At 37.9% G+C, this 22,386-nt stretch overlaps 2 protein-coding genes across 2 annotated transcripts; both read left to right on the plus strand.

Moving 5' to 3' along the window:
* The first annotated feature begins 894 nt into the window (after nucleotides 1-894).
* On the plus strand, nucleotides 895-1,857 carry LOC130042336 (olfactory receptor 10AG1-like). Its single transcript, XM_056134500.1, has one exon. It carries the CDS (start codon nucleotides 895-897, stop codon nucleotides 1,855-1,857), a length of 963 nt encoding a protein of 320 aa, XP_055990475.1.
* Nucleotides 1,858-11,093: 9,236 nt separating this feature from the next.
* LOC130044912 (olfactory receptor 10AG1-like) lies at nucleotides 11,094-12,032 on the plus strand. Its single transcript, XM_056137586.1, has one exon. It carries the CDS (start codon nucleotides 11,094-11,096, stop codon nucleotides 12,030-12,032), a length of 939 nt encoding a protein of 312 aa, XP_055993561.1.
* The last annotated feature ends 10,354 nt before the right edge of the window (nucleotides 12,033-22,386 follow it).

Genomic DNA, 22,386 nt, shown 5'->3' on the forward strand with positions numbered 1-22,386 from the left:
AAAGTAGTTAGAAAGGGGCTGGATCAAAAGTACAGTGGGTACCACCAGAAAGCAGAGCAAGGAGTAAGCCTAAGCACTTCCGTGTTTGGTCCAAAACATGATCATCATGATCAATCATCATCATCATCATCATCATCATCGTCGTCGTCGTCGTCGTCATCATCATCAATGGAATACTTGGGGGATTGGAAAAATAGTACAGAGGGTAGTGCCTTGCATGTGGTGACCTGAGATCCATGTCCAGAATTCTATATGGTACCCTGAGACCCACCAGGAGTAATTCCTGAGTGCAGAAGAACCAGGAGTAACCGCTGGTTGTTCACATGCCTGGTGTGATCCCTAAAAAAACAAAAACAAACAAACAAACAAAAAACAAAGCAGTTCTGAGACCAAAAAGATGAGGAAGGCGAGACATTTGTCTCTACGTAGTCAGGTAAAATTTGAGAATAAACTGACAGACATATTTCATTCTTTCTTTATTTGGGGGGGGGGTGGTACCAAACCTTGTAGTGCTGAGACAAATTCCCACTCTGTGCTCCTGGATTGCTCCTGATGGTTTCTCAGACTGCCATGCAATGCCAGGGAACAAAGTATTCAACTCATACTTTTATGTTTGTTGAAATGTTTCCCTAGCAGTTATTGTCTTATTCTTAATCTGCTTTGCTGTTTTATTGCTATATCCGTCATTTGAAAATGAACAGGAGGAAGAGAGTTTAGGAATATTATTTTGTTTCACTTTGCTATTGTAGAACTCTAGCTTTAAAATATACAATCCAGAATAGAAAACAAACAGGATGTCTGTCCTCTGTCAGTAGATTAGAAAATAATTGTTAAACATGTCCCATTTTGCACTACAAGGCCCTTAATTCATTTAAACCATTTTTCTCTCCATAGATGGAATCATCAGGACAAAATCCCCTGAGGGAAAACCATACTAAAGTAGTGGAATTCATTTTGATCAGTTTTTCTGATGTGCCTGAACTTCAAGGCTTTCTTTTTGGAGTGTTTTTGATAATCTATGCAACAATTTTAATGGGAAATAGCCTCATTCTCATAATAACCAAGATTGACGCTGCACTCAAGACGCCCATGTACTTTTTCCTCAGCAATTTTTCTTTCTTGGAAATTTGCTTTGTGACAGTGACTGCCCCCAGATTATTAGCAGATCTTCAAAGACAAAACAGAAGTATTTCCTTTGTGGCCTGTGCTATTCAAATGTATTTCTTTCTGATCTTGGGTGCTGCGGAGTGTTTCTTTCTCACCGTCATGGCTTATGACAGGTATGTGGCCATTTGCAACCCCTTGCTCTACCATCTCATCATGAACAATAGACTGTGCTTTCAACTGGCTGCTGTCTGTTGGGTCAGTGCCATTCCAGTATACACCGGCTTCACCTCCTGGGTCTTCTCTTTGTCCTTCTGCGGTTCTAACCAGCTAAATCATTTCTTCTGTGATATACCACCAGTAGTTCAGCTTGCTTGCGGGGACGTGTTTATGACTGAGATGTTGGTTTATGTGATTGCTGTTCTTGTTGCTGCCACTCCTTTTACACTAATACTGGGTTCATATGTGAATATTATCTCCACCATCCTGAAGCTGCCATCAGCAACTGGGAGAGCGAAAGCCTTCTCAACTTGCTCTTCTCATCTCACCGTTGTGATTTTATTCTTCGGATCGGGCATCATTGTATACTTCAAGCCAATATCGAGTCCCTCCACAGGGATGGAAAAAATACTTTCCCTTATATATACCATTGTCATACCCATGTTTAATCCCATGATATATTGCCTGAGAAACAAAGATGTTATGATAGCACTGAGGAAATTTCTATTGAAATACAATGACTCAAAGGCATAACTTCTTACATTAATTTGGTTCATTTTAGGTAGGAGACTCACTTGAGTGTTCTCATATTTTTGTTGAATTTAAATTCAATTGTCAGTTGTAAGTTAAATAATAATTTTATGCAAGCCCAATATAAACTATAAAATTATCTGGAATAACTCAGATTCATTAAAAGTTGTTGTACTGTGTGTGTTTTCTTTTTCACAAAATGGTTATTCATCTATTCGTCTGTTGGACTGTCTAGCTATCTATCTGATCTGCTTACCTATCATCTATCTACCTTTATATATTTTCTCAGAACATATAAATTGGAAAATAAAACTTCTAAACAACCACAACTCATGTGGTTTCAATTTTTGTTTTATTATGGATGCGAAGTCCATGAGTATTTAAAGGGGTCACAGCCTCTTCTACTCCTCAGATAAATTTCCAGGCAGCTTGGCACTTGGCTTAGAAAAATTCTGGGCCACTAGAATGATTCCAAGTGGTGATGATGGAGATTCCAATATTAATGATCAAGCTCAGAATTATTATCTTTTTATTCATTTTGTTTTCAATCCACACTAAATTTTTTTATTAGTTTCCTATTTTTTGCTACATATGTGAGATAAACAATTCAAATGTGGTGAATCTGACCATTAGGTTGCTCAATTCACACATAAATCATTTGAAAAAAAACAAAGAATAAGTCCTAAAAGTAAAACACCAAAAACAATCCCTGTTTAATGTTTTCTTCACCTGGTTACTCTATCTGTGCAAGTTTTTTAATAGAAATTTGACAACATAGTAATTATATTCATATAAAATAAAGACATTAATTTGCTTATATAAAATACACATATACTTCTATTAAGTATAATTATTAAAAGCATAATCATTAAAAGTATAATTATACAAAACAATACAGATCTTGGGGATACTCCCAAGAGGTGCTCACAAAGCTTGTGTTACCTGTGGTTCTTGCTAACTGGTCTAGCAGCTTAATGGAAGGGTCTAAGAAGGCAGTACTGCTAGGACCCAGTAGTGTCCAGAATTACTCAGATTACACTGAGGAGCATACTGGGGACTCAGGGACTATATCCAGTGATGCTTGGAGAAGCATGTGGAGTTTGGGATTAAATCTGTCGGCTGATAAAAGGCAAATAGCACAAGCCCTATATTTATTCTCCCCTGCAATACTTAAAGGCTGGAGCAATAGCACAACGGGTAGGGCATTTGCCTTGTACACGGCTGACCCGAGTTCGATTCCTCTACCCCTCTCGGAGAGTCTGGCAAGCTACCAAGAATATCCCGCCTGCATGGCAGAGCCAGACAAGCTCCTCATGGCATATTCGATATGCCAAAGACGGTAACAAAAAGCTTACTCAAGCAAATCAATGAACAATGGGAGGAAAGTGCTATAGTGCAATACTTAACAGGTGTTTACATTCTCTTATCATGCTTAAATCCAAGCAGCAAAAGACTTACTAGAAGATTTAAGAGAAAACTAATTATTCTAAGAATTAAGCTAATTATGCTAAGAAAGTCATTATGCTAAGATTGAAGAAAATAATCAAGGTTTTCAAAGAGAGGTACAGCTGATGGATATTATTAATTTCTAAAGATATATCACATCTGCCCAAAAATTAAAATAAATTTTCATGGCCCGCATTTCCTAACTTCTGCTTTTTGTTTCTGTGAAGACAGACCAACTCCAGTGATGGGGAAAATGTAGTGATCACTATTTAGGCAGCAGAAGCATTCCAAATGTCACTTTTTAAACATGTTGTTTTACTTTTCTGACTTTTGAACCAATTCACAAAATGGGTTATTCAAAAGAGCAAGTGCAAGAGCAAATGTGCAAAGCAGCTGACTAAGGAAACTGGAAGGGAACAATACCCACAACCCTCTATTCTCATTTAACTCCCCTTATGTGCCAAGATCCTCCTGTCTTCTGACCACTTCCATGAAAAAGCAGACCAGTCCACTGCTTTATCATCTGGCATTAATGTTTTTTTAAAGTACTGACAAAGAATTTGCTAAATAGAGATTAGATGAATGATATTTTCAGATTATTTACAAACTTAATATATTGAAATATCAACCACATAATTATTGAATTATATTTTTCTCTTTGTTGAAACTTATGTGAGGGTCATATTAAGGCTGAAATGTCTCTGGCATTTTCCTAGAAGATGAGGATAAAGAGGTGCAATAAGACGAAGTCCTTTCTCTCAAGGAATGTGATTTACTAAGGATACGATGGTATGTCTGTGGAAGTATAGGAATTTTATCTCACTATACTGGTAATTGAAAATTTTAGTATAACAACACATGGCAGTTGACTATGGGTATGGTCTATGTTCTAATGATAGAGTTGAGTTTATCTTATTATTCCCATTAGTGAATGACACAATGTCTGTTTATGGGAATGTATATTGGTGCAGTCCCATTAGTATATATGGAAAAATTATGTAGTTTCCTCAAAAAATAAAAATAAAAAAATAAAAAATAAAAATAGAAATACTATGCTATCAATATCATTTCTGGGGATATGTATTCACAGGAAACAATTTCAGAATCTTAAAAGATAACATCACCTTCATTACCACTGCTATGTTCTTATAGGAGCTAAAATATGGAAGAAATCTAAATGTCTACTGATGAATAAATGCATAAAGAAGATGTAACATATACACAATGTAGGGAAGGGAAACCAGGGAACTGGATGCATAGTACAAGGGTGAAGGTGTTAGCTTTAAATCCTGCTGACCCAGTTTTGATCCCAGGCACCATACATAGTCCCCTGAGAATTGTCAGGGGTTACTCCTAAGCACAGCACCAGGAATATCTCCGGAGTATTAGTGGGTGTGGTGGATAACCCTGAGGAAAAAAAAAGTTAATGATAAGGGTTAATTTCTGACTCTCTGTGTTGAGATAATACCTGATAGTGCTTCTAGGACTATTTGTGATACTAGGCATTGAACCAGGGTTGGCTTTACCATACAAGTGCCATAATCCAGTAATATCTCTCAGGTCCCCAAACTCAGATTTCTTTATCTTAAACGAGAGCTCTTAAGATCTAAGTCTATTAGGAACTTTTATACAACATAGCATTATTAACTATAGTCAAAATACTTTATTTGTGGTTGTTTGGTTGGCCACACATACGAGGGGAAAAGGGAGCTCAGATAAAGAAGGGAACACCAAATAAAGGTGTTGGGAGGATCCTCCCAGGATGGGAGAAGCATGCGAAAAGTAGACTATAGACTAAACATGATTGTCACCCATTGCCTCTTTTGCAAACCACAACACCCAAAAAGAAAGAGAGAACAAAAGGGAACGCCCTGCCACAGAGGCAGGGTGGGATTGGGGGATACGGGGTGGGAGAGATACTGGGATCCTTGGTGGTGGGAAATGGGCACCGGTGGAAGGATGGGTATTTGATCATTGTATAAGTGAAACCCAAACGCAAAAATGTGTAAGTCTGCAACTGTACCTCATGATGTCTCACTATTGAAATTTTTTAATAAAAAAATAAATAAAATAAAAAATTAAAAAATACTTGATTTTAGTTCTATATTCCAGTAACTTCTTTTTATAAAAGTTTATGTTGATTTTTGACCCCCTTCACACATTTTATTTGATTCCTCCCTTTACACCTCTTAGTCACTGGCAGTATAGTAAATCATGATGTCTCAATAAATACTGGAATAAATGAACAATTCTGTTGATACCTTTACATCTAGATGGATCTACTCTGAATAGAAAGCCACTGAGATATTTTGACCGCCTGAAATAAAAAAATAGTTCCTAATGACTGTTCAATAATCTAGAAAAATTACTTTCACCCAATGCAGTGACATTGCTGAAGACATTTTGGGTCTTCTTTCTTTCTTTCTTTCTTTCTTTCTTTCTTTCTTTCTTTCTTTCTTTCTTTCTTTCTTTCTCTCCTTCCTTCCTTCCTTCCTTCCTTCCTTCCTTCCTTCCTTCCTTTCTTCCTTCCTTCCTTCTTTCCATTAGTATAAGACTGGAGAGAAATCATGGTAAATTTTCAGTGGTCTACTAGGTCCAAGAGTCAGAACTTCCCTTTCATTCAAGAATTTCTGGATCTGTAAACTGGAAATTGACTATGAAGCCCTAGTCATTGTTTAATATTTTTGACTAGAGTTTGGCTCATTTAACTGAATATTTTTAATCATATGAGAATTTAATAGGCTTCCTAAGTATCATAGTTTTAGTAAAACTATCACCAACCATCTTTTGGCTATACTATAATATACAAAAAGCCTATCTTTTCCCTATACTATTCTGATCACTGCTTTTATTCTCTTACAATATCTGTGCCCACTTTGTCTTGGAAACTGGACCGATGATCTTTGTTTCCTAACTCCCTGAGATACCTTTTATTACTAACTTTCCCAATTAGTGGGTACATTTGCCATTACAAAGTTAGATATGTAGAAAACTCCAACTTTGACATTTTTTCTAGGGGCCTAATGCTCCTATTATAAATATATTTCCCACAAATTTGATAGAGTATGTCTTCTTATACCACAGTGTGTGTTTCTTGGTCTTAAATCACAAATCTCTTCTGATATTTTTGTACCACTTAACCCTTTATGGTGAATACTAAATAACAAAGTTCCAATTTTGAGACTAAGAAATGACCCAGTTAGGACACAGACTATTCAGCAGATTTTTTGTTGCTAGATAAAAGCGGGTTGCATGAATCCATCATGGAAGCCTCAAAAATGTCAACTTTCAGGAAACTTCTATAAGGAAATTAATTCCTCTGATTGCTTCTTCAGAATGTATTAGCAGATGTCTGTTCTCTTGAGATGTCCCGGCACTTACAGAAACTCACAAAATACTTATTAGTAGGATACATATATGATCTGAGGAAAATAAAAAGAAAATTGGCTGTCTCAGGTCTGAATGTCCATTACCAGTCCCAGTTAGGTCGATAGCCTCTCACTGCAGTGGAGAATTATGTCCAAAAAAGAGTACATAAATACAACAAAGAATATGTATGGGTCTTCGCAAGCATCCTAATTCCATGACACATTTTCCTTATGCTTCTAATTCTGTCAATGATTTCTTTCACAAAGGCATATACCTTATCACTACCCCAACATTTGAATTCCTGTCTTGAGTAGCTGAGGTGATATAGCTGCTCCACTTCCAATTTAAACATTTTTCACCATCATTTAATCAAGCTTTTAATCCTTTATATGCTCCTCTCAAGAAAATAAAGTTCAGAATATCTGATTTGATAGCCTGTATCAGTACATTTAGCCTGCTCCTGGATGAAGAGATAGTGTGAGGGTTAATGTGCTCCTTGCTTTGCCTTAAACATAATCAAAAAATGCTTTTATCTTTGTTTGCTTATTTGTTTTTTATTATTTTTGGTTCAGGATGTTCAATATTTTTATTGGGAAGGTAAGCCTGGAGTATTTTTTTAACTGTTCAGCAACTTTGGGGCGTGGACACGATTGCTGAGGCTTTCAGAAGTACAGGGAGGTTGGGAGAGGTAGTCCCTCCGAACCCAGAAAAAGTCTGGAGATTTCAGTCACAAAAGTCACATATCCGAATTGTTGAGCAAATTGTATCTCTGCAAGGTATGTCCCAAGATGGTGGAGTCCATCTGGGAGCATGACCGCAATTCTGGGTTGTGGAAACAAGTGGTTGCTAAGGGCTCTGTTTCGGTAGGCACCAGGCTGACACACCAGTCTCTGATTTACTCCAGTCTGTTCAGCCTTATGTAGGTCCAAGATTTTGGTTTTGGATGGTCATAAATAAATCATATGCATTTACCTTATTAACATTTTAAATTTTATTTTATTTTGGTGGTGGCCATGCTTAAGGATTATTCCTGGCTCTGCACTCAAGAATCACTCCTGGTGGTGCTTGGGATTAAAAAAAAAAATGTAGCAAAACTTCTGTGTGTACATGTAAATTATGAATGCATGCATTTTATGACTGGGTATTCAGTAATAATTTTGTTATAAAACCTGAGGAACAGCAAGCATCTAGGTATGAGAAAACACTGAATGACCAGCATATAGTAGGATGGAACTAGGGTCAATAACAAGCTTGTTATAAATTTTTCTTCAAAATAAGCTAAAACTCATATTTGAAACTCAAATTAATCTATGAACCTATTATTAGTGGGTTCAATTAAATTTTTAGCTGAACCATATAAATTTTGGCATTTCACTGGGTTTTAAAGATGATATTGGTGGAGGGATGGGTACTTGATCATTGTACTACTGAAACCCAAGCACAAAAATTTTTAAGTCTACAACTGTACCTCATGGTGTTTCACTAATAAAAAAAGAATATGCATATGTATATATGTATATATATACATATATATTAACTCATACACATATAAGGCTCCGTCTGTAACAACATGTTAGTGATATCTTATACAAGGGCTTAATGGTTCCAGAATGAGATATAATAATCTTCACATACTTTCCTCTAAGGAAACTCTTTGATCATTTTTAATGGGTTAATCATAACAAGCAATACAAAATAAATTAGTTAGGTCCGATTTGGGGGGCAGACTTTAGAGACAGGGGGAATTCAAAATAATGTGGTTGGAAGGTATAATGGTGGTGGTATTGGTGTTGGAATATTGAATGTATAAATTATTTTGAACAACTTTATAAAGATAAAATTTTAAAAGTAAATTTAAAAAGTAAATAACACAAATATCAAAAGGCTGGAAAGCCAGTATACATAGGTAAGGCACTTGCTTTGCTTGTTGCCTACGCTGGTACCTTCCCTGGAAGATACGGTTCCCTGAATCTTGCTGGCAGTGATCCCTGAGTACAGAGGCCAGAATAAGTCCTGGACACAGCTGGATGTGATCCAAATAGTAAAGAAAACTCAGACTCTCAGTGGTGTTATTTTCATTAGCTATTTTAATTGGTCTAGTTTTAAAGACCCTATGGGAGTAGCGATAAATTTTAAATATATGAGACATTTTTAGTCTTGAAAAGTGTGGATATTTTAAAGGTGGGTTGAAAGTCTGATAAAACTTGTTGTTTTCTCACTTCTAAAATTTTTACTTCTATATTTTAATTAACATTAAATATTTACAAATTAATGAAATATTATTCTTTTACCATAAGTTGCCAACTAATATTAAGTATGGAAACATACATTACTAAATAGAGATGTTGATAGAATCAATATGAAAGTAAATAAGAATATTGTCACATTCTCCCCTTTAAAAATAACTTGAAATTTTCAAGAGAATCCTGATAATTTTTAAGTGGAAGGAATATGAAATAATTTTCCTTAACTAATATTTTAATATTTGAAAAAATGAGGTAATTTGAAGAGCATACAGTGTAAATAGTTATGATTATTATTTTGTTCCACATTGAGAATGATATAAAAGTTGTATATGCTTTGTGTTATGTACTTATGACTTATCTTTTAGGATGTTGTAGTTATTCAGTTAAAATATTTTGTTTAGCAATTGAAGTCATATTCATAAATATTACGAATTAAAGAATTAATTTTGAATTATGCCTTTCTTTAAAATGGTGTATTAGATTTGAATTTAATTGTTTTTTCATGTAAAAATCTTTTACTCCTCTTTATAAGTGAGGGATGCTGCATTTGAACAGTGTCTATTATTTTAGTTCTCTGCAAAATCAGATATACACACCTTAGAAGACACTTAACAATTTTCTTGAGTCTGATTCAATCCCAGACAGGAAAATAACCAGACCCCTCATGTCTCAGGTATTTTAGTGTTAGAGGGAGAAAAAACATACAAAAGGAATGAGAAAAGAGAGATCTGGGGTAATAGGAAGCCAGAAAGTGCCTCTAAGAACATGTCACAGCATCTTTCACACAGTTTCAAAACAGTCATGAGCATGAGTGAGCACCTATTAGATTTTTTTCTGAATTTATTTACCTCACACTATTTAAATAATGTAATAGCAGCTTAGTCAAAATCATTTTTACTTTCTATTTTACCAATTGTTATTTAATACTGCACTCATAGACTTTCTTCTTGAAATTTCAAAATTCTCCAGTTGTGTCTTAAAACATGACAATGTTATAGAGTTTCTGTAGTTCTTATTATCTAACAAAAATATATATGCTTGTCTATATTGTTTTATAAATTAATATATATTATCTATTTCAGAAGGTTTTGAGAATAATCACATATTACAATAATTCAGTGTTCATACTTATTTTTGAATTATTTACTCCAACATGGGAATGAAATTATTTTACCTAAAGAGGAAGAATAATAGAAAAAATACTTGAGGTTAGATTTTAGCAGCATGTAGGGCGTTTGCCTTGCACATGGCCCACACGGCCGACACAAGTTTGATTCCTCTCCCCCTCTCAGGGAGCCTGGCAAGCTACAGAGAGTATCTTGCCCACACAGCAAAGCCTGGCAGGCTACCCGTGATATATTCGAAAAGCCAAACACAGTAACAACAAGCCTACAAAGGAGATGTTACTGGGCCCTCTCAAGCAAGTCAATGAACAATGGGAGGACAGTGCAATACAGTACAGTGCAGATTTTACTAGCGTGATTTCAGAAACCATATCTTCTGTGAATTTCATCCTTATTAATTAAGGAATATAGCCTTCAAAAGAAATTCATCAACTGTCTGCTGCATGATCAGATCATCACATTATCTTGTAATGTATACCCGTGGACTTATAAAGCTTATATCATTTAGATAGATAAATTGAATAATGGTTTCTAATAATCTCCATAAATACAGAGTAACTTACCTTTAATAAAAGCCTTACCACATAGTAAATGTTTTGTTCATACTTGCAAAATATTTTGTGGAAAAGTTTAGAAATTACCTCCTTCCCTTCCCCTCACACACATACCCCAAAAGGGAACTCAGAATTTGGTGGTGGCTTAACCACTCAGAAAATGTTATATTAATATTTCTGACTTATATTTCTGTCTAATATGAGGAATAAAATTAATCTATTTTGTCTAGACTCATTAAAATTGAAAAATAAATAATTCTAAAGCACATCACTTTCATTTAAATTAAAAACTAGTAATAGATATTAAGCATATTGGAATATTTGGAAATCAACCTATATTTTCCAGTAGGGCTCCTTTGAATTCTTCAAATGTGAAATATGAAGTGAGGGAAATGAATGGAGGATAAAAATTATATTTTCTCATAAGCCTAGGTCTCTTTGTTCTATTGAATTGGCAAACAAACCAGAAAGAGAAATAGTTAATTTCATTATTTTCACAGATGGGACATCACAAAAACCAAGCAGAAGTAAACCTCACTGCAAGGACGGAATTTGTTCTTCTGGGCTTTTCTGACATAACCAACTCTCAAATGTTTCTTTTTGTGATATTTTTCCTTGTGTATTTGATTATCGTCTTGGGGAATGGCATAATTATTCTCATAACCATCATTGACCAGTCTCTTCAGACTCCTATGTACTTTTTCCTGGGTAATTTTTCCTTTTTGGAAATCTGCTATGTCTCTGTCACTCTTCCGAGAATGCTCAAAAACCTTTGGACTCGGGAAAGAAATATCTCTTTGCTGGCTTGTGCAACCCAGATGAGTTTTGTCCTTATGCTTGGAAACGTGGAGTGCCTCCTCCTTACCGTGATGGCCTATGACCGCTATGTGGCCATTTGCAACCCACTGCACTATCCTTTGGTGATGAACCAGAAGTTCTGTCTCCAGCTGGTGGCTGCTTGCTGGCTCATTGGAGTTCCTGCAGAGATAGGGCAGACAAGTCAGATTTTCTCCTTGTCTTTTTGTGGATCCAACCAAATCAATCACTTCTTTTGTGACATCCCCCCCATGCTTAAGCTTGCCTGTGGGAACACTTTTCTAAATGAGCTGTTGGTTTTCTTAGCTGCTGTGGTATTTGTCATGCTCCCTTTTCTGCTGGTTCTTGGTTCCTACAGCAAGATCATCTCCACCATCCTGAAGCTGCCATCAGCAGCAGGAAGAGCCAAAGCCTTCTCCACTTGCTCCTCTCATATCATAGTTGTGACTTTATTTTTTGGATCTGGAATGATTGCTTATTTAAGACCCAAATCCAAAGATTCCTCTAAAGCAGACAAGTTTCTGTCACTTTTCTACACCATTGTCACCCCAATGTTTAATCCCATGATATACACTCTGAGAAATAAGGATGTCATGATAGCCTTGAGAAAATTGCTGCCTTAATTATGTGTTGGCAGCTGAATATAAATTACTCTCATTTCATTTAATGTTTATTTACATTGCATCAATAGAAAATGATGTTTATTCCATTTTTCTATTTCACAATAGATTTATGATTTTTTCTATGTTTTCAAGAGCTCTGCTGTACCATCTCTATGCCCATCTTTGTTGACTTGAACTTTCTGATAAATTTCATTATATCAGGATTATAGCCACCGTTAACCTTGCTAATGAGAAAGTAAGTATTCATCCAGCTTCTTTCATATGCTGTTGCAATTCTCTCATGAATTCACTTGAGATGTCATTTCTTTAAATATAATCATAGTATCTCTTATATAGTAAATAATTTCATGTATATATCCAATAACTAAAGAAAATTTTTGATTTTATATGCTTTTAATTCTTTTTATATCACAGACTTAAAAGTATAATCTATGACAAACCTTGGAGAATTGTTATTAAATTTGTGAATTATAATTTGACATGGGCTGGAGCGATAGCACAGCGGGTAGGGCGTTCGCCTTACAAGCGGCCAACATGGCCGACCCGAGTTCGATTCCTCCGCCCCTCTCGGAGAGCCTGGCAAGCTACCGAGAGTATTCGATATGCCAGACACAGTAACAACAAAGTCTCCAATGGAGACGTTACTGGGCCCGCTCGAGCAAATCGACGATCAACGGGAGGACCTTTACCTTTTACCTTTACCTTTAAAACACTGATTTTGTCTTTTTGGGATTTAGGTGCTTTCTAATATCCAAGGAAAATATGAAATTGTATCAATATGTAGATATGTATTGTACCACATATAATAATCTTATTTCCTCTCTTTTCCTTCCTTATGCCTGAGCTTCTGCTTGAGGGCTTTGTGGCTCAATAATGACTAAAATTGATATTTATTTTAAGATAGTCTTTTCTCATGCAAGAAATAGGAATATACTGTTGCTTTTTAGAGAAAATTATATATGACATCGAATACATAATGTTAAGAATTCATATTGCCTCAATATTAATTCATCCATTTTATGAGAGTTCTTTCCTTTATTTTTCAAGTTTTTAAAATGACAATTGTATGTAGTATACTTTCATACTACATACATCAGGATTGGGACTGGGCCTTCTCCACCCAGATTCCCCATCTTCCAGTAGCTAGACAGTTACACCCACCAACTGCCATGTAACCCCATCAACGGCCAAGATCCAGAGACTACAAAACCAAGCTCCCAGAAGTGCGCAGCCGCAAATGTGGCCGTGCAACCTCTCATTGTCTAGTTCTCGCTCTCAGACAACCCAGCAGGCTAGTGAGAGTATCCTGCCTGCATATATGCTTGACTGGAAACACCTGTAAAGGTGATTAGAGGCTACGCCAAAAGCCTCCATCTCTCTCGGAGAGCCCGGCAAGCTACCGAGAGTATTCTGCCCACACAGTAGAGCCTGGCAAGCTACCTGTGGCGTACTCAATGTGCCAAAAACAGTAACAACGATGGTCCTCATTTCCCTGACCCTGAAAGAGCCCCTGATATGCCATCAGGCTGCACTAGCACGTGACAGGGACAAATGGAGAAGCTACTGGTGCCCACTCGAGCAAAGTGATGAACAACAGGAAGATAGTGATAGTGATAGTGATACTTTTATACTATATGCATATAATAAAATTTAAGTCAAAATGCTTTTATTAGTATCTGAATTATTTGTCAAGTTGTAAAGTTTTGAAAATATCTTACTTAAAAAGAGAGAATAATTCTAATAAATATATTCACCATTAGGAAAAATAAGTCCTGTATTTCTTCAGGTGCTTTACACGAAAATATGACCAATGCTTTTGTACCTATCCTTCAAACTACAGTGGGAAAGAATTAAATCTGTCTGTAGGGTATCAGTTCTTAATTTTTGTATTGGAGACACACCTGGGAATGCTAGACTGTGTCTGTTTATTGCTTCACCTGGTCATACAGTGAGGGGTGCCCTGTTCAACCCAGTGATGCTGGGTACATTCAGTGCCTTAGAGACTGGCACATGGGAAGCATTTACCATATAGCTACCTTGTGAGCTTTCTCTCCAAACACAAAATTGTCGTGGTTTTCAAGTTTGAATCTTCTCTACATAGCATTCTATTTAAATTATAAGTAGCTCTAATTTATCCAGCAGCTGGTATTCTTGCTCTTTCAGGAAGGATCACCAGCTTTACAAAATATTTAAGGACAACAAGCCAAAATCAAAGCACCTTTAATTAAGAAAATGTTAGATGACACTGTTACTGGGAGGGAGTGTTGAGAGCCAAGGAGTGGGGCAGTCACCATTTTGCCTGACTACAAGGACCTCATCTGTGAAGTGTTCAGGGAGGTTAGGAAGCATAAAATCTAGGAATCCTACAGCCAGGGAACTCTAACCTCCTGACCCCAAGCCAGGATTCCCGGCTGGGTCTGTTGCATAAAGGAATTTCTGGAGAGGACAGCAGTGAAGCCAAGACATTATATTAAAACTGAAGGAAGAACCAAAAACAACAATACAGAAAGCTCAATGTGAAAGGAGTTCCCTGAATAAAACAAAAGAATTACAGAATTTGTGTGGGATAAAGGGGACCCCAGCAATGGAATGTGAGACTTTTGCTTTTGTAGAACTGTTTTTCTAGGGTATTTGCATACTGTCCTGCCTTTGGAGTTTTTCATGAAGCTAAGAGTCCATTAATAGGTCCTTAGTAAAGGTAAAAGGACTTTGAACTTTGGGTTGTTAATTTCAGTTTCATCAGGATCTTCTATTTATTTTATTTCTTTAATTTTAAAGATTTTTGACCTGTGTTTATTTTAAAAAATTCTTCTCTGAGTGGTGTGAGACTTCTCCCTTGTGTTGGTGTCACTCCGAGTCTTACCAATCTTCATATCCATCTTTGGTGACAAAGAAACTTCATTTTGATTAGACCATGGTTTCGTTACTTTCCAAATATTTCCCCTATCTAATTACTTACGTTCAACAGTGAATGATGACAATTATGGCTCACATGTTACCTCTACAGAGGGAAAATGAACAGCTGTTAAGAAAAATGGAATGTGCTATCTTGAGATATCATTTCTGTTGCATTTTCTTCAACTGCATAACCAATTACACTTAAAATTTGTAACTTGGAACATGACTTCTTTGTGTTTCATGCAGATGTTTGTCAGAGATTGAGGTTGGGATAAACTGCCTAATTATTCTGCTCCATATACACGACTGTGAACACAGAGATATTTAGAGGGTAACTGGTCTTATTTGATGTGTCTAAATTATAGATAAATATTAAATAAAGTTACAATGATATATTGTAGAAAACTATTCCAAGTCTTATAACTTACATATATTTGGTAAGAATACTTAAATCTTTGGATGACAAATAGAAAAAATAATATCAACTATTAAATAAATCACATTTTGTGAAGTGATTGTGATTGAATTTGAAGTATTAGAATAGTTTTAATACATTTGTAATCAGAGGACAAAAATATTTTCATCAAAGATTTATAAATAAGTTGATGTATTGATTGAACATTAGTGTAGAAAATATATTCTTGGAAGAATCAGACTAATTTAATTATAAAATCATTTTAAGAATAAATAACTTGACCTGTGTTTCACATTAATATGAGAAAAATCATTCTAGATTATTTCTAAACCATAAAAATGAATTTAGCTTCATAATGTGTTAAGCATAAAATGGCTTATAATCATAACCTGAGTCATTTAAGGAGCCATTCACAGTTTGTATTTAAACATGAAAGATTGTGTGCAACATGATATAGGCAGGTAGATGTAGGGCCCTCCTATGGCAATAGAATTCCAGGGGAGTAGTGTTAGGGCACGACTCTGGATCTCCGACCTCAAGCAAGGACCACGCAGGAATGCAATCAGCAAGCAGGTAGTTTATTGAGATGGCTAGCCAGGGTCAAGCCGTATGGCAAGACCCTGAACTTCTTCAAAGGGGATCTTATATAGGCCTTCATTGGCCATTACAGCAAAGCCCACACATTTCATAGCCAATAGATTTGTAACAAAATATACTTTCTTAACCAAATCCATTTAAAGGACATCACTCCTTAGACTATAGATTCAAAGATCAGCATTTACGTACATTGGCATTGTGGCTAGTGTGTATCTGGTAACTCAGACATTTGGTTATTGTCTATGTTTACCTGGCTCCCTTTGATTCTCAGCTCATGGCTCCTGCATTCTGGAGGCAGATAAGGGAAAAGTTCCTAAGAGAGGTAACAGATAAGGAAGGGCCAACAAATGGTTTCAGAATTTACATCCCAATAAGGAAGGGTAAACAAATGGAGACAAAATTTAGATCCCAATTAGGAAGAGTCAACAAATAGAGACAGAATTTACATCTCAAGGCTTTACCAGGGAGGGGACAGATAAGGAAGAGTTACTAATTAGCAGAGTTTAGCACTGGAATTTTTCTCAGGGTCCCTAGGGACCTTACACTAGTAAAAACACCTAGCCTTAAGGCCATCAGGACCCACCTTGTGGCTAGAACAACCAAGACTTGGTAAGACCTTTACATGGAGCTAGCCCAAATCAGAGAAGGCTGGACACACCCTCTAAGAAAAGATTCAGCAGAAACAAAGGTCAAGAAAAGGAGTTTTAAAGAAAGACAACCCCAACTCTACCCCCCTTGGAAACCACCCTAGCAATGGACTTATCTAGTTAGAAGCCCCATGTGGGCACCTGGGAAAAACCTTATAAGAGCCAACTTGAACATGGCAGCATCTGAGTATGCTACCCAAGACCATGTGCTGTTTGTGCCCATGTGGAAGAGCACATGTGTTGCCCAAGCACATGTGTTGCCTGCATCTACCCTCTTGAGATGTGTACTGGGGTTCTCTCCATCTCTGGAGAAGCCCGTGTTCTCTCTAGAGTGCATTACTCATTCCCTTTTCTCTCCCTCCTTTCTCTTTCTCAAAACCTCCAAATAAAATCTATTTTTACTTCACTTCTTCATCTACTCCTGAAATTATTTTTTGTGAGATAAGACAAAGCCTGGAAGGTCTGGATAGGTTTATGACTGACTTTCTTTTCCTGCGGAGCAATTCTTCCCTTCATCCTGGGTCAACGGCTTCTGGAGAAGTAGGGTGGTGGGCATTAACTCTGATGACAGTAGACATCAAATGTGGCTTGACAGACACCTAGTGGGGCTGACTGGGCTCTGGTCATGCCTCACAGGTGTTTATCAGACTATATCAGTCCTAGCCTTCTAAGCTGGTCCTGAGGTTACAGAAGTAGATCACAAGAAAATGATCATCTCTCTCCTTTCCACCTCACACAAGCCACCCATGGGAGCAAGTGGGATGGCAGAAGGGGCCACTGACTCACAACATATTAATCTGTACTTCAAGTCAAAAATTAAACAAAATTTGAAAGGAAAAATGTAAACAAGTTTGAATAGAAACTTTGATGAAGATCAGCTTTGATGAAGATCACTCAAATGTGAAAAAGAACTTAGAGGAACTTTGCAGAAGTAAAACTCATCAGTGAAACACAAGTCAAATCTTAGGGCTCCATGGGGTGGGAATGTAGCAGTGACCAAACGGGTATAATTTCTCGTCCAATGGTCTTGTCAGTGAGGTGTCTGATGAAGGCAGGACTCATAAAATTCTGTATGAGTTCCTCTTATTAGGGCACGTCTCTGGATCTCCTACCGCAAGCAAGGACCACGAGGAATGCAATCAGCAAGCAGGTAGTTTATTGAGCTGGCTAGCCAGGGTCAAGCCATTAAGCAAGACCCCAGGCTTCTTCAAAGGGGTTCTTATATAGGCCTTCACTGGCCATTACAGCAGAGCTTGCTCATTTCATAGCCAATAGATTTGTAAGGACATATACTTTCTTAACCAATACATTTAAAAGTACATCACTCCTTAGCCTATAGATTCAAAGATCAGCATTTACTTACATAGACATTGTGGCTAGTGGGCATCTGGTAAGGTAAAGGTAAAGGCCCTCCCGTTGATCATCGATTTGCTCGAGCGGGCCCAGTAACGTCTCCATTGGAGACTTTTGTTGTTACTGTGTCTGGCATATCAAATACTCTCAGTAGCTTGCCGGGCTCTCCGAGAGGGGCGGAGGAATCAAACTCGGGTTGGCCATGTTGGCCATGTTGGCCGCTTGTAAGGCAAATACCCTACCCGCTGTGCTATCGCTCCAGCCCCAATGGGCATCTGGTAACTTGGACATTTGGTTATCACCTGGCTCCTTTTGATTTGGTGGAAGCAGATAAGGGAAAAGTTCCTAACAGAGGTAACAGATAAGGAAGGGACAACTGGTTTCCAAATTTACATCCCAGCAGGGAAGAGTCAACAAACCTTTTCAGAATTTACATCCCAATAAGGAAGGGCTTCACAGCTAAGGCTCTACTAGGGAGGGGGCAGGAAAGGGAGAGTTACTAATTAGTAGAGCTAATTAGTAGAGTTTTAACTCTGGAATCTCCCTCAGGGTCCCAAGGGACCTCACACTCTTAGGTAAGGATAGTAAAGCAGTATTCAGGTTCCTGGGCTCAGTGTGTGTTCTCATAAAACAGAGACAGTGAGATAGAATAGTTTTCAGAAGTTTTGGTGCTGGTGTGGATGCCAGAAAGAAACTCTCATTCACTGCTGCTGGGAATGTTGATTGGTCCAACCTTTCTGGAAAAAAAAAAAAAGAAAAAGAATATTCCTCAAAAACACTAAAAATTGAGCCTCATAAGAACCAGCAATCCTGTTCCTGGGAATATCTTCTAGTGGCCCAAAAACATAATGCAGAAAAGCAGTCTGCATACCTGTATTTATTGCAGCACTATTCACAATAGCCAGAATCATGAAATAGTTTTCAAAATTTCAGAAGACAGTGAGATAAAATAGTTTTACTTAGGAAATATAAAGGAGGAGAGAAAGAGAGAGAAAAGAACGCTGATGCTAGAAACCAGATGGACAGACAGGAAGGATAGTTTATGGGAATCTTTGTATTCAGGATAGTGAATTCAGGAAATGGAATGCTGACACCCCCACCCCCTGCAGGACCCTGTATCTGTTCTTTGCTTCCTTCCTTGGGAGAACTTCCTGTTGTGAATGCCCTTAAGAAAAATGATGATTACCATCATTTAAAGCCTTTAGATTTCTTAAGTCTAAGATAAGCTTTTGGCCAAAGAATGTTATTCTCCACTTTGTGGTTACTGACTCTAAGCAATAAATATTGTGTGTAAAGAACAGTCAGAGCTCTAGGTTCACAAGACTGTGAGTTCCCTGACGCCAGAATTTTTCTTTTTTATTTCTGTCTCTTTTCTTAATCCTAGCAGCATCCCTGCTTAAGGCCTATTCATCCAGAGGCTTACATAAATGGTCAAATAAATATCCTAAAAAGCCCTAAACTGACCGTACTGCTCTGTAAAATCCACAAGGCCCTCCCGTTGATCGTTGATTTGCTCGAGCAGGCCCAGTAACATCTCCATTGGAGACTTTGTTGTTACTGTGTCTGGCATATCGAATACTCTCGGTAGCTTGCCGGGGCTGGAGCGATAGCACAGCGAGTAGGGCGTTTGCCTTGCATGCGGCCGACCTGGGTTCGATTCCCAGCATCCCATATGGTCCATTGAGCACCGCCAGGGGTAGTTCCTGAGTGCAGAGCCTGGAACTACCTCTGAGCATCACTGGGTGTGACCCCCCCGCCAAAAAAAAAAAAATCCACAAATTCTCTAAAATTCTTGTCATTTGACGAGTGACACAAAGAGCAAATTATCCTTATAAAAAAATAAATAAAAGCCTTACAAAATGAGCTACATCTAATCTAGTTTCTCAGTCTCCTCAACTAGGGAAGTTTCTTTTCCTCTACTTTTTAATGTCTTTTTTTTCTTTTTTAAAAAAAAATTAATACTAAGTCTGAGCATATTTATTACTCAACATTTTTATTCTTGAAAATTGAAGAACATGGACAAACACAGTGACTCACCATCGATTCCTGCATCAATCTCACACACAAATAAAGTCATTTCATGATTCTGGCTACTGTGAATAGTGCCGCAATAAATATAGGTATGCAGACTACTTTTCTGCATTATGTTTTTGGGCCACTAGGATATATTCCCAGGAACAGGATTGCTGGTTCTTATGAGGCTCAATTTTTAGTGTTTTTGAGGAATATTCTTTTTTGTGTAAACTCACACAAAGTAGGGGGCATGGCACTCACACAGCGGCGGTGGCTTTATCTCTCCCGCTGCCAGCGTTCGGTAGTCTCACCCTTCTCCCACCCCGGAGAGGTCGATGGCGATGGTCAGGCGGAGGAAGGAACGAGGGCCAGGCTGGTAGGTATTAGTCGTAGTTTATTCTGATTCTCTCCTCATCTGTCTCTCCTCCTTCTGTCTCTCTGCTCCCGTCTCTCTCTGTCTGTCTCTCCTTGTCTCTGCCCCCCATTCTTCTTCCCCCAGCTACTTCATTCTCCTCCATCCTTCATCCTCCTCTTCCTTCTGATCCTCTCTGACCTCTCTTCTTCCTTCTGCCCCCAGCCCACTCCTACAGTACAGTTAAATCCTCTCTCCATGAGGAATTGGGGGAACAATTACACATAGGTGCGGTCACAATCAATAGGGGTAGAAATCTTAGCCTCAGGGAAGTCCGCTCCTAGGACAGATCCTCTCTCAGCATGAGGACCCACCCTAGAGCATAATCCCATGGGCGTGCCTCTCCTCTCCTTGTCCGATAAGCATACAAGAATATAATATAAATCATTTTGTATGGATACAGTAAGAAATATCTTAAACTTATAGAATTGCTCTCCTAGGGCCATCTCGATCTCAGACTACGGTGCTCAGGCCAGATAGTCTTTCCCACCCCTAGCAGGATCCTAGTCTTGTCGTCACCTTTGGATCATGACAGCATTTGTCGATGATCAAACTCTTAACTTATAGTTAAGAATCATGGCACTTTGGCCTGGCCCATTTCGCTGCCAGGGTAGCTCACCACTTGCCCTGGGTCCATTCAGTCCCTCGTCGGGACCCTGCTTTTGGGGTGTTAGGAACTAAGGGCAACTGAGGCTAAGTCGAGAAAGCAGATGCCCAGGAGTGAATAATATTCAAGGCCAATCAAATCATAAGTTACAAAGAATAATGTTAACGGTCTTCCTGTATCTATACAAAAAGGATATTACTTTAAAGTAAACTGTTCATAAGGCATAAGGAGAGGAGAAGGGCAATATTTCACTCATACATATAAAATCATAGATTTCTGGGAAACTGATCTTACAAATTAACAAAGTCTGATTAAGAGGAAAGCTGATTAACTGGGTGGGAAGGAGAGCATAGGGAAGATTGTTTACAGATAAACACAATGGAAGTGGAAGTGCTTCAGGAGCACTGTGATGGGTGTAACCAGATTGATGGGTGTAACCAGATAAGCTTCTTGTAGAGGGACAAAGCAATGTTACCCAACACTTTTTTTTTTTCAGAAAGATTGGACCAATCAGAATTCCCAACAGCAGTGAATGAGAGCTTCTTTCTGGCATCCACACCAACATTAGCTGTTCTTTTTCATGTTTGCTAGTCTCTGTGGTATGTAGGATAACATAGGTGTGCCATTTCTCCCTGGCCGCAGGGAGCTGAGGTTTATTGGGTTACATCCATCACAGTGCTCCAGAGGCATTCCCATTCCTCTGTGTTTATCTTTAACCTCTTCTCTGTTCTCTATTCCCAATCAGTTAATCCACACTTTCCCCTAACCAGTACCTGTGACTTGTAAAGTCAAATTCCTTAGAAATTTCTGATCTTGTATTTGTAAGTAAAATATTGCTTTTCTCCTCTTATGTTCTTTTGCATAGTTTCCTTTAGAGCAATGTCCTTTTTATATGGACACATGAAGACATTTAATGATATGCTTTAGTAATTTGGGAGTTAATTGACTCTGAATAATATTCACTCCTGGGCAACTGTTCTCTCGACTTAAGCCTCAGTTGCTCTTAGATCCTAGTCCCCCAAAAGCAGGGTCCCAATGAGGGACTGGACAGACTCAGGTTAAGCTGTGAGCTACCCTAGCATCAAAATGGGCCAGGCCAAGTGCCATAATACTTAACTATAAAGTAAGAGAATGGTCATGGACAAATTCTGTCATGATCCAAAGAATAACAACTGGATTAGGACCCTGCTAGGGTTAGGAAAGACTAATCTGGCCTAAGGACCCTGCTAGGGTTAGGAAAGACTAATCTGGCCTAAGCACTATTTCATTTCATCATCCTGTTATTCGTCGATTGCCTGGAGCAGGCCCCAGTAACGTCTCTTTCATCCTAGCCCTGAGATTATATTCAAGGCTATTTAGGAGAATGAGACCCATCATTGTTACTGGTATTTGGCGTATTTGGTACGCCACGG

This window comes from Sorex fumeus, unplaced genomic scaffold (assembly GCF_029834395.1).
Source record: "Sorex fumeus unplaced genomic scaffold, SorFum_2.1 ptg000007l, whole genome shotgun sequence".
NCBI classification, from domain to species: domain Eukaryota; kingdom Metazoa; phylum Chordata; class Mammalia; order Eulipotyphla; family Soricidae; genus Sorex; species Sorex fumeus.